The 12816-nt window shown below is 41.7% G+C and overlaps 1 protein-coding gene across 1 annotated transcript in view; it reads right to left on the bottom strand.

Moving 5' to 3' along the window:
- The window catches only part of chd6 (chromodomain helicase DNA binding protein 6), a 110173-nt gene extending 99750 nt beyond the window's left edge, over positions 1–10423 (bottom strand). Inside the window, exons 1-2 of the mRNA XM_084173823.1 lie at positions 10368–10423; positions 8956–9005 (exon numbers count right to left, since the gene is read on the bottom strand). Coding sequence (XP_084029949.1) covers positions 8956–8982 — 27 coding nt within the window. The 5' untranslated portion in view covers positions 8983–9005; positions 10368–10423. The remainder of the gene's footprint in view (positions 1–8955; positions 9006–10367) is intronic.
- Positions 10424–12816: the final 2393 nt, after the last annotated feature.

Below are 12816 nucleotides of genomic sequence, written 5' to 3' on the forward strand. Positions count from 1 at the left end.
GCATGAGGCAAATGTTGGTCACACCAGATACTGAACGGATTTCTGATCCACATCCATATCTTTTTAAGGTATTTGTGATCAACAGATGCATATCTGTATTTCCAGTCATGTGAAATCCACAGATTAGGGCCTAATGAATGTATTTAAATTGACTGATTTCCTTATATGAACTGTAACTCAGTAAAATCTTTGAAATTGTTGCATGTTGTGTTTATATTTTTGTTCAGTGTATAAGCCTTCGAATAAGACCCACTAATAATTTAATCAAAATAGTTTAACCTGCTTTTTTTTTGCAATAATCACTGATCTGGCTTTCAAGTCGGTCTATGAAAATGCCCTTTTTGTTACAAATGTAACCACAACCTTGCACATCCATTGATAATGAACAACTTCTGGTAGCAGGCATTATAGAAAATTAACACAAGTCTATAAACAATATGTCAAGCACAAGCCCACTGTGTGACTAGACAGCTAATCTTCCTTTTTAAAGGTCTACCCAACTTGGATCTATCTGCTTGCTAACAAGGTAGAACAGTTGAACTGTTATGACCACACCCTCCTGTCCATCTCCAACTGTTTGCACAACATGGCCTCTTCACTTTGTTTAGATGTTGAAATCAAGTGGCCGACCTGGATAAGATGATGCTTATTTCTCAGAATGAGAACGAGTTGCCAATTCCTTATATACAGTAAATTAGTATTTTTATGCTCATTGCACATTTATAAAAACACAGATTAGACAGCAAGCACATAAGTCTGTGGCTAAAATGCTGCTAGCGGTACATGGTACCGCAATGCCGTGCGTGACAAACTGAGCATACATTTTCCACAATCATGTTGATTGATACTCCCGTCTTCGTAAGGTCTGCTATGTTCTACATTTTGGGAGTTGAGACATAAAAAAGGGTATTGTTACAAAGTGTGTTAAAAAATGTAAAATTTGCCTCTACTACAGTAAAAAAATGTCTCAATGTGTTTCGGTGTCCATATGCCCGATTATGTTGGACCAAACTTCATGCAAATAGCGAGTTGAAACTGCTTGTTGTTGCGAGTGGCATGGGGAGGGGATTGGTGTCTGTGTGTGCGAGTGGGAAGGTGCACAGTGCAACACAGCACAGAAGGAGCGAAGGAGATGAGACCAAAAAGACAAACGCGATAGAGGCATTTGGAACATTGCGCCAAAACATACATTTCAATTGATCGAATAAATGTGATATCGCCCTAAAGCATACCGATAACATGTTGCAGCCACCACCATGCTTGAAAATATGAAGTGGTACTCAATGATGTGTCATGTTGGATTTGCCCCAAACATTTTTTGCAGTTTTACTTTAGCGCCTTGTTGCAAACAGGATGCATGTTTCGGAATATTTTTTATTCTGTACACGCTTCCTTTTCACTCTGTCAATTAGGTTAGTATTGTGGAGTAACTACAATGTTGTTGATCCATCCTCAGTTTTCTCCTATCACAACCATTAAACTAACTGTTTTAAAGTCACCATTGGCCTCCTGGTGCGAGCCACAATAAACTCTGCTTTCACTGGTTCAGTTTTGGTTAGATACAACAATGGCTTGACCTTCTTCACATCTAAAAAGTGTGCTCTCGGGATCCATTGCACACAGAGCTTCCACCAGTTGACTATTTCCTTCGCCAAATCATGATGACATTACCCAGGCATCCTAGGTTCTGAAAAAGAGTTGTTTACACTCCCTCGTCTCCATCATCAAGTCAACTACATACTCTTGCAGAGTTTTACTCATGAGTCTCCAACGTTTGCTTGGAGTTTGTGTGCTCGTGCCCTCCTGGCATGCCTCCCAAAGATTTTCGAATTCAGCATCGTAGTTTTTCAACACACCGATACGTACTGCGGACAAGTTTGACAACGGTGGACAGATCAGTAGCGTTTGACTGCAGTAACTTGTTAGGAGGGTTGAGAAGCCCCAGGATTTTGTGAGTCATGTTAGCAATAAACTTAAAGCTTGGCTCTGTCACTGCTTTCAGTAAGTCTGTGGCCTCAAGTCTCACATCTGTGCCATCTGCGCGAGTAGATTCGATTTTACCGAGCATCTCTGTGATGTTGTCATTTGATTTCAAAATGACTGACACCGTGGCGAGGTAGCCAGTCCATCTCTGATCAAGAAGTCTTTTCAGCTTTTCCCCAGTGTAATGTGCAGCCACTGTGGGTTTCCTAAAGAAATTGTACAGGGATCTACACACATTGAAAAAGTCTGTCATCGTCTCAGACGACATAGCGTGCACCACAACCAAATTGAGTTGTTGATTAAAGCAATGCATATATGGCACATCGCGATTCAATTCATCTTGCAATATTTTCTGCACACCCCTATGTTTCCCAGACATCAAACTACCCCCATCGTAGCATTGACTTAGAAACTTTTCATTGCTGAGGCCAACATTTGTTAACTGTGAGATAACAAGGTTAGTAAGTGATAAAGCACCACATTGTTTGCTTGTTGCCATTGGCAGAAACTGCTCTCGCACACCGTTTTTTTCTTCTACATATCAAATGACAATAGAAATGTCGCATCCAGTTCCATATGCTTTCAGTGCAAACCACGAATCACCAATTTCCTCTGTGACAATCTTACTCATGTGACCTATGATTTAGTTCTGAATGTCATGGGATGTACAGTATAGGTGGCATTACGTGGAATTGTGCTTAATGCTTTTGCAAGTTCCTTGTCTTTTCTCAGCGTGTATTCCAGCAGACAGAAAAAGTCAACTCTCCCATCGAGTCAATCACATCCAACCTATCTGCCTTACGGGAATATTCAAGCCACTCTCTATCCTTAAACCAGGCGCTACAAAAGACCCGCTTTGTTCCACTGAAAATCTGGCTTGGGTAAGTGTCAAGACAAACCTACACTGGCTCCTCATCACTGAGGTCGTCAGGTGCTAGTGGCTGGGGTAACAGATGTGCAGGACCAGGTGCTTGTTGTGATGTTACCCTCGTGCTACTGGTGCTAGGCCATGGCTCTTCTCAATCTCGTATGTCAGCAGGCAGCGTGGGGGGATGGGTGGGTGTTGCATTTGCTGCTCGGCTCTCAACATCGGTGGTCGGGCTAGCAGGCTGTTTGGTGAGCTTGGCATCGGTCTCGACATGGTGGTCTTTAGTTTTCTTGCCCTTGGCAATGACCAGCCATTTTCGGATATCCATGCTGATCAATGCTTAGCAAACTAGTTATAATTCTTCAGTGTGCCAAAACATAACGAAGCTAGCTGTGGCTGTCTGCAAAAGTGAACAAACTTTCTCCCTCTGAATTTTTTTTTACATCAATTTGACCCCGTCCTGGGATCCAATGAGCTTCCCAAACAAGGTAATGAAGGCGGTACCTTATAGCATTGCATGGTGCCCAATCAGAATGCATTTTGGGATTTAACTACTAAATATTACATTTTTACATCCCACCGCATCCTCAAATCATGAGCGCACACCGGCATATAGCCTTGGTCCCGGTCCGCACACTACTGGCAAGCAGGCAACGCTACATTGGCAAAACCGAGCATGATAATTAACAATAATACATTATTATTATTATTATTATTATGGGGGGAGGGTGCTTATATTTGTCCTGTTACACACAAGTGTGTAATGGAAATGTGTTTTTAGCATATCCCAACTCCCCATGAGACACCAGCAGGGAGTGGGGTCATGGCCAGGGTCGCCATTGTACAGGGCCCCTGGAGCAATTAGGGTTAAGTGCCTTGGTCAAGATTTAGGGTTAAGTGCAGGGGGGGGGGGGATGCCCGGCTTTGCCATCCCCATAGCGCCAGCCCTGTACTGACAAACCACAATTTGACATTTGGGTGTTTTGTCAACCAGTCTATTGCCTTTTACTGCACACCTGGTGCCAATGTTTGAAGATTGGGTAAAATAAATAGACAGGAGCGTCTAGCTAGCACAATCAGTGCAGTGATGAGGTATAGGCTACATCATATTCAGTTTCTCTTTTGTGTTACTACAGATACATACATGGGCTCCCGAGTGGCGCAGCAGTCTAAGGCACTGCATCTGTGCTTGAGGCGTCACTACAGACCCCCTGGTTCGATTCCAGGCTGTATCACAACCGGCCGTGATTGGGAGTCCCATAGGGCGGCGCACAATTGGCCCAGCGTCGTCCGGGTTTGGCCGGTGTAGGCCGTCATTGTAAATAAGAATTTGTTCTTAACTGACTTGCCTAGTTAAATAAAAAATATATATTATGGTAGACAGACTGAATAGTTGATCATAACAGTTTTTTTTTTTTTATGGTGCACTTTTCAAGAGCTTGCAGCGAGTTGAGATGATGTTCTCCACAAATTACTCTTAAGGTACCTGTAAGGTTGTCTAAAAAAAAGTGGTTATGTTCCTACACTTATAAACCTTGTTCCTCCAATTGTCTTTCAAGAACGATATCAGGAGTAATAGGATTTATTCCACTGGGTAGGCCTAGTTCTCCTTTATTACACTTTATTGTAAAATATGCCTAAGTGTAGTGTACTTGAATTAATCCATTCCAGTGTGTTGTGTAATGTTGCCACTTATGAATTACAATTCTAAAAGCAAAATAGCTTAGGGTTGGCCTCTTTCCTGTTATTCTCATTGTGCAACATTTATTCAGCCACTGAGGAAAATGGCAGTTCAACAATAAAGTGCTCCTTTATTAAACCAATGTGTTTCAGCATTAATCATGGTGCATGTGTCCAGGCAGAACAGGCCAAGTGTATAGTTCCAATTCTAAATGGGTATCTGCCCGCTTCACAGTCCAACAGGGCAAAACCATGCGACAGTGCTCCTTGAAGAAGCAAGCCCATCTTTCAGCCCGATCTAGCATCCCCTGGCCCTACTCATCACCATGGGCTACAGTAGATTAGACCATACAAAGTGCAACAATTTCTGTCTGAGCGCTAATCATGACCTCCATTCCCTGTTCCCTCTCTGTTTACAGCTGAAAACCCAATGAAACATGAATTGAAAGGAATTGAACCAAATCACCTAACTGACTGTCTGGCATAGCAGGGGTGTGAAAAACGTCCCTGTCCTTCTAAGACCTTCTTCTGAATAGTATGTCAAGTCAAAGACTGTACAGTATGAAGATGGGCGACGTTGGCTAGCTAAACTAATGCGCAGAAACACATCATCGGGTCTAACAGTAGTCTCGCACAGAACTGCGCATGTGCAGGCTGTCAAATCAAAAGGCACTCCTTTGATATATAGTTGTTTTTGATGAAAATGAAAACGTGTCAGTTTGTCACTTTCACAAGGTTGGAGTAATAACATGTTCAACTACTTAAGACATTGGCTCGAATCTAGGATGTCCCTTTAGAAACTCTATGGTCTAGTCTCAAGACGAGTCTAGTCCAATGATGTAGAATGATGGTGGACCAGACACAAGCATGGATTTGTCAGTATCAGGTGTGTGCCACTTCTGTCAACCTAACAAACATTTGCATTCTCATTTTACCAAGTTTTATATCCTAATATAATAATTTAAGTTACAGTAACTTGATGTGAGAAATAAAATGCAATAGGCATTGCGGTGTAATGTCAGTTACTAATTTCAATTCAATAAGCTACATTTTTAAGTGTTGGCCACTTTCCTATTTATCTCATTGTACAAGATGTATTCAGCCACTGAGGTAAATTCATGATTTCAGTTAATATTATTTTGAAGAAACAACTCTGTAAATAAGCAGTATCATGGGAATTCCAGCAGCCACGAACACATCTCAACTCGTTGGTGTGATCATCTGCTCAGGAAGAAATGAGCGGGCATGGCCAATGTCACAGTCTCCGACCTAACATTTTAGAGGCCCTCCTCTTGGCCGCAGAGACAACATTTTGCTGTTTTAAATCTACTTTCCTGCTATTCTACAGTCGTGGTCAAAAGTTTTGAGAATGACACAAGTATTGGTCTTCACAAAGTTCACTGCTTCAGTGTTATGAGATATTTTTGTCAGATGTTACTATGGTATACTGAAGTATAATTACAAGTATTCCATAAGTGTCAAAGGCTTTTGACAATTACATTAAGTTTATGTCTAGAGTCAATATTTGCAGTGTTGACCCTTCTTTTTCAAGACCTCTGCAATCCGCCCTGGCATGCTGTCAATTAACTTCTGGGCCACATCCTGACTGATGGCAGCCCATTCTTGCATAATCAATACTTGGAGTTCGTCAGAATTTGTGGGTTTTTGGTTTGTCCAACCGCCTCCTGAGGATCGACCACAAGTTCTCAATTGAATTAAGGTCTGGGGAGTTTCCTGGCCATGGACCCAAAATGTAGATGTTTTGTTCCCCGAGCCACTTAGTTATCACTTTTGCCTTAAGGCAAGGTGCTCCATCATGCTGGAAAAGGCATTGGTCTTCACCGAACTGTTCTCGGACGGTTGGGAGAAGTTGCCCTCGGAGGATGTGTTGGTACCATTCTTTATTCATGGATGTGTTCTTAGGCAAAATTGTGAGTGAGCCCACTCCCTTGGCTGAGAAGCAACCCCACACATGAATGGTCTCAGGATGCTTTACTGCTGGCGTGACACAGGACTGATGGTAGCGCTCACCTTGTCTTCTCCGGACAAGGTGTTTTCCGGATGCCCCAAACAATCGGAAAGGGGATTCATCAGAGAAAATGACTTTACCCCAGTCCTCAGCAGTCCAATCCCTGTACCTTTTGCAGAACATCAGTCTGTCCCTGATGTTTTTCCTGGAGAGAAGTGGCTTCTTTGCTGCCCTTCTTGACACCAGGCCATCCTCCAAAAGTATTTGCCTCACTGTGCGTGCAGATGCACTCACACCTGCATGCTGCCATTCCTGAGCAAGCTCTGCACTGGTTGTGCCCCGATCCCGCAGCTTAATCAACTTTAGGAGACGGTCCTGGCGCTTGCTGGACTTTCTTGGGCGCCCTGAAGCCTACTTCACAACAATTGAACCTCTCTCCTTGAAGTTCTTGATGATCCGATAAATGGTTGATTTAGGTGCAATCTTACTAGCAGCAATATCCTTGCCTGTGAAGCCCTTTTTGTGCAAAGAAATGATGACGGCACGTGTTTCCTTGCAGGTAACCATGGTTAACAGAGGAAGAACAATGATTTCAAGCACTACCCTCCCTTTAAAGCTTCCAGTCTATTATTCTAACTCAGTCAGCATGACAGAGTGATCTCCAGCCTTGTCCTCGTTAACACTCTCACCTGTGTTAACGAGAGAATCACTGACATGATGGCAGCTGGTTCTTTTGTGGCAGGGCTGAAATGCAGTGGAAATGTTTTTTGGGGATTAAGTTCATTTTCATGGCAAAGAGGGACTTCGCAATTAATTGCAATTCATCTGATCACTCTTCATGACATTCTGGAGTATATGAAAATTGCCATCATCAAAACTGAGGCAGCAGACCTTGTGAAAATTAGTATTTGTGTCATTCTCAAAACTTTTAACCACGACTGTACACATTTTGCCATGGGGCGGATAGAAAATTGTACAGTTTAAAAGCTAATTTCTTTCAGTTTTACACACGTTGCCATGGGGCTGACAGAATTTGAGGTTTAAAGCAAATTTCCTGCAATTCTACACATTTGCCATGGCTTATGCAGTGTTCTTATGCTATATATCCAAGTGACAAACATAACAAAATCAATGGGCCATGACATGACACTTTTGGAATGTTAGACTTTCCAGAACTGTCTAGTATTTATTTTGGTGGTTGTAAGTTCTCAAAGAGAAATATAGCGCTCCATTATCTATTCTACATCATTTATCTGTTTTTAGTTGTTTAAGTTTACATTGAAAATATGTTTTGCCATCCTGAATTTTATTTTTTTATTTTTCATATTTTCTGGAGTGGCGGCAACGATTTAAATAGTTTAAACGATTTACATGAATATAGGGGAAACACTGCACATTGATTCTGTTAGAGAATGGAGGGACTTAGAGCTGTCAACTATGACATGTCATAGTCACAACAATAGTCAAACTATTTGCACTGTCCCCCCACCCCCACCCCATCTTTTTACGCTGCTGCTACTCTGTTAATTATTTATGCATAGTCACTTTAACTCTACCCACATGTACATATTACCTCAACTACTACCTCAACTAGCCGGTGCCCCCGCACATTGACTCTGCACCGGTACCCCCCTGTATATATAGCCTCCCTACTGTTATTTTATTTCTGCTCTTTTTTTCTCAACACTTTCTTGTTGTTGTTTTATTTTACTTTTTTTATTTAAAAAATGTATGCATTATTGGTTAAGGGCTGTAAGTAAGCATTTCACTGTACTGTCTACACCTGTTGTATTCAGCGCATGTGGCCAATAAAATTTGTTTTGATTTGATTTGAAATAACACACTTGATTAAAAGCTGATCCTGCACCCTGACCCGGACACTTTGTTTGGTAAGGAATAGGGCTATCGTTCAAGGAACAGCGTGTATATCATCTATGAAAGGACCATTGAACAGCAGGAAATATTGAAAACTGTGGCTTTAAACAAATGACATCAGTCATTACAGAATGTGTCTTCAAATAGGCCTATCACCATTGTTTAGAATGAAATCCTGCCATTAACCAGGCCCTCACGAACCAGCATCTCAGGCCCTGAGGACCCTAAGGCTAATGAACAGAGTTCTGTGTGTGGCCTGGGTTCAACATCAAACATGGACAACTCAGTGAGAAATGAGCAGAGACCAAGAGACTATGCTCTTATTGTATGGTAAGGTAACATGTGTGATGCGTCACCCGACTCGTAGGTCTGACTCATCCTTCAATTCCATCTGCGATGAAACTTAGGATCATAAATGTCGAGCCACACACTATGGCAACTCAAGGCAGAATTGAGCTGAGTGCTATTGTTGATTTTTATATTTCAAGGTTGCTGAAGATATCCTTGTTTACAACTTAGTCTGTGTGTGTGTGTGTGTGTGTAAAGACAAGACAAGCATGCAGGTCACAAAGATACAAACCTGTTTGTCCTTATTTTGTATCTTCATGTTTCTCTTCACCTTTGCTGCATCTATGACAGAAATACATTTCTTTATTAAAGTGAAAAACAAAAACACACTAACCTCAATAGGACCTGGTCAAATTATTTGGGGGAGGGGTGGGGGGGGTATTTCTAGTTGACTAGTCCTGTAGAAACAGTGTGTAGGCTACCAGTTATCTTCTGCATCAAAGATAATCGATATTGGTAATCTAATGATGGAAATTACACAGCTGATGGCAAAATACAATAAACAGGTGATCATTGGGTTGTCACAATTCTCAAATCGATAGATTTTTGTTACACTGAACCAGGCCTTTTTTGTGAGACATTAAATCTAGGCCTTCATGATTGGGCACCATGAATAATTACAACGTAGCTACTGCAAGTCTTACTCATGTGTCAACTAGTCTAGGCTATATGTGAAATAAAATGTGCAACTAAAAAGATAGACACTTGTAAGTTACAGCACAACACCTTGAAAGTAGTGAGCCAAACTATGAAACAAACTACTGGATACAGGCTAAAATAACCCCCAAATGCACTATTGTTTTCCAAATGAAGTTTGGCCTAAACTAAAATGTGTTCTCTCATAGCGAGCTCTTATTTTGGGATAGCTTGTTTGTTTACAAGTTTACAAAAGGAACCTTAAGTGGTGCAGGGGGCTATTTTACCTGTGTAACCAGGGTCTTTGTTTTCTGTTGCACAGAGGCGCACCTGGTGTAGGTGTGCGTCATATCGGCTACAACAAAATTCCATAGGAATAATTTACCTACTTTGGGAACGTGCCTTTCATGGTAAGGACTTGTGCTGGCTATCATTAAATAGTAGGCTATAGAACTTAATTGCTACAAGTTGGCTGGCAAATTGATCGTTCTTATATGATTAACAACGCGTTAATCATCAAAACAGCTCCGCCAAAAAAACACTACATCGGCGGGAACCGTGTCCTATTTATATTAGCAATCTATCGAGCTAGCCAGCCTGCTAACTCTAATGTCACTGCAATGATGTTATATATTCCAGTCCTTACACGTGTTAACACCCCCTTAAACTCCTCGCAGGGCCATCGCCGCTACCCCTCAATAAGACCTCACCTACCTGGGCAACACTCACCGGTCAGGGCATCAGTTGCCGAACACTGGGTTTTACTCCCGCATTTATTTCCAAGGACACAAAACGCCATGACAGTTTAGAAAAATGCATACAAAATTTGAGGGGGGTGGGAGACGGCGGAAAAAAACTCCGTACAATTTCTTAATCCTCTTAAAGCACAAGAGCAGAGGAGTTCATTCATGAGGGATGCACGAGTTCGAGACTCCCCAACCATACCACAACACAAGACCCCGCAATACAACACAGAATACAAAAATAAAAGTTAAAAAACCTACTTACCTAAAATGGCTACTGCTGCAGCCAAAATACAAACAGCTATTATTTGGTGAAGTTTAGCACTGGCCGCCTGCTACAACAGCCTAACCTTAATTGGACCCGTAACATTCTATTTTTCATTGGCTGCACCATAGCGCAGCTGGGTCGATGGATATTTTCATTGGTTCTCCAGCTGTCAAACAAGGAGTGCCGTTTTACGTTTGTCTGAGAGCTACATATTGCAATGTCCTTGCTATTCGGGATCATTGGGACGTCCCTACCACCATATAAATTGAAATTGTAAATGTTTAGTGTAAGGGTTAAGGTTATGGCTAGGTTATGTTTAAGGTAAGGTTATGGTTTAGGATAGGGACGTCCAAAGGATCCCCTATAGCACTAAGCCATATTGCAAGCACCATTGTGCACTTTTAGTTATTTGCGTTGATGTGCACCCTTTTTGTGATTGGTTGTATAGTAGTAATTCGCTTACCATAAAACCACACGAAAACCTCATTTTTCGGCCATGAGAGTCATTCGGTTTCGCTCCTTCGATTAACCCGTTTTGGGGGTAGGTTTCCTGGTCTCAATCTTATGCTTTCAATGCTATGGCTCTCCGGCGGTTTTATATTTCTTCTTCCTTGCATCCACCAATCATGGTGCTTTTTACTCCATCATTACAGCATTGAAGAAGAAAAAAATGTAACATTCCACGTCTTTGCTCATGTTTAATTTCCCGGATGTGAAATTTCCTGGATTGTAACGCGTTGGCATTCTTCAGTATTTAATCAGCAAAATGTATTTTGTCGGGCAACTGCTGTGAAGTCTTTATAGTTAGTGGCAGATTTTGTGATTCCCCATATGGGCTGGTTATAGATTGCTGTGTGTTGAACGTACAAGTATCATTCAGTCATGACACTGTTTTGAAACAAGTTTTTATAGGGACATATGGATGGTGAGAGGTCCTGGTTACCTGGCTAATGCTCAGGTAGGTCACTGTCTAGTTTATTAGCTTCCCCTTGCTGTAGGCTAGGGTTTACTGTACAATGGAGATATTCAATGGCTTGGACAGTTCACTTCGATTATTGTCTGTGACTTTCTCTTGGCTATGTTATAGGGTCAGGTGAATAAACTAGTTGAATACAATGAATACACCAGGTGAGTCAGGTGAGATAAGATCATTTATAGCCCATGCCCCTCTTGACATCAGGTGGGATAGTAAATTAAAGATTGGAGTCCTATTCCAGATTTCATCCTCCATTCCAGTAGCAGTGCGTGGGTAAAATCCCCCCCCACCCACCCAAAAAAGTCATATTACAACCTATATGTTGTGATAATTGCGTTGTTTGCTCTATAACCTGTTAATTCATATGCCTTGCGACCGTGATATATAGGCCTAAAGGCCGAGACAATAAGAAGACACAGTGGCAGAATAAATTCAACCACACCTTTGTTTTATCACAAAACCAGATAGTAACCTCTGTCCAGTGAAGTCTACAAAGGATATTGCAAGGACAGTTACATGACCTACAGCATGGTCAAGCAAGTTTAATGTTTCCGACTTTTTCGGACCACTAAACTATTGATTTAGAACCACAGAGAGTTACCGCAAGTCAACATTTCAACATCATCAAATCACCTCTGCTTAGACTAATACAGTGACAACTAAAAGATACCAAAAACTATTTAGTCCAATCAACGTAAGCTAATATGATGTGGCTGTCCATGGTTCCGATTTCTGTGTGTGTGTGCGTTCGGGCAAGTAGAAAAACATGTTGACTCACCCTACTTGTAGAGACACGCCAATGCCATCCTCCTCTCTTTCATGTTGACGAAACGTTCTATCACGCTGTCATACAGTACACTCTTTTATTAATTTTTGTCCTAGGCTACCTGGCTAAAATGCTTGCTCGTTAGCCTAACTTCAATTCATGGTCAACGTTAGCTAGTTAACGTTAGCCTTCTACATCTAGCTACATATTGAGCTTCCATCCTCTCAGGCCAGGGGCACAACAATGTATGAATTATTGGTTGGATCAGAATCGCCATTATGATCATTGGCCATTACAGAGCATTAAGTAAAACCACAAGTCCAAATCCCTATCTCCATCCATGGCTAATTTAGGAAAGGGACAATTTTAGCTAACTGGCTAGCTAGCCACCGGAGGACAACAACACAACGAGATGCAACAATTCAAGATATGACGTATGCTCTCAATGGGATTTGATAGGAGTGATGCCAAATCCAAGCTGGCTTCCCTTGACACATTTTTTCGGTGCGCCACGACCATTCACAGTTGAGGTCGCTGAGTTTAGCTCAATGCTGATTGGCTAATTTTGTATACTTTTTTTGTCAAGGGAGGCCAGATGCACGCTGACTTCCCTTGCCTTCAATTCTTGTGAAAATTATAAAACACAGAGACCGAAGATTCATTATTATTTTTTTCTTCTTACATTTTTTGGGGAAGCCTGGCTT

This window comes from Coregonus lavaretus (assembly GCF_964263955.1).
Source record: "Coregonus lavaretus genome assembly, chromosome: 12".
NCBI classification, from domain to species: Eukaryota; Metazoa; Chordata; class Actinopteri; order Salmoniformes; family Salmonidae; genus Coregonus; species Coregonus lavaretus.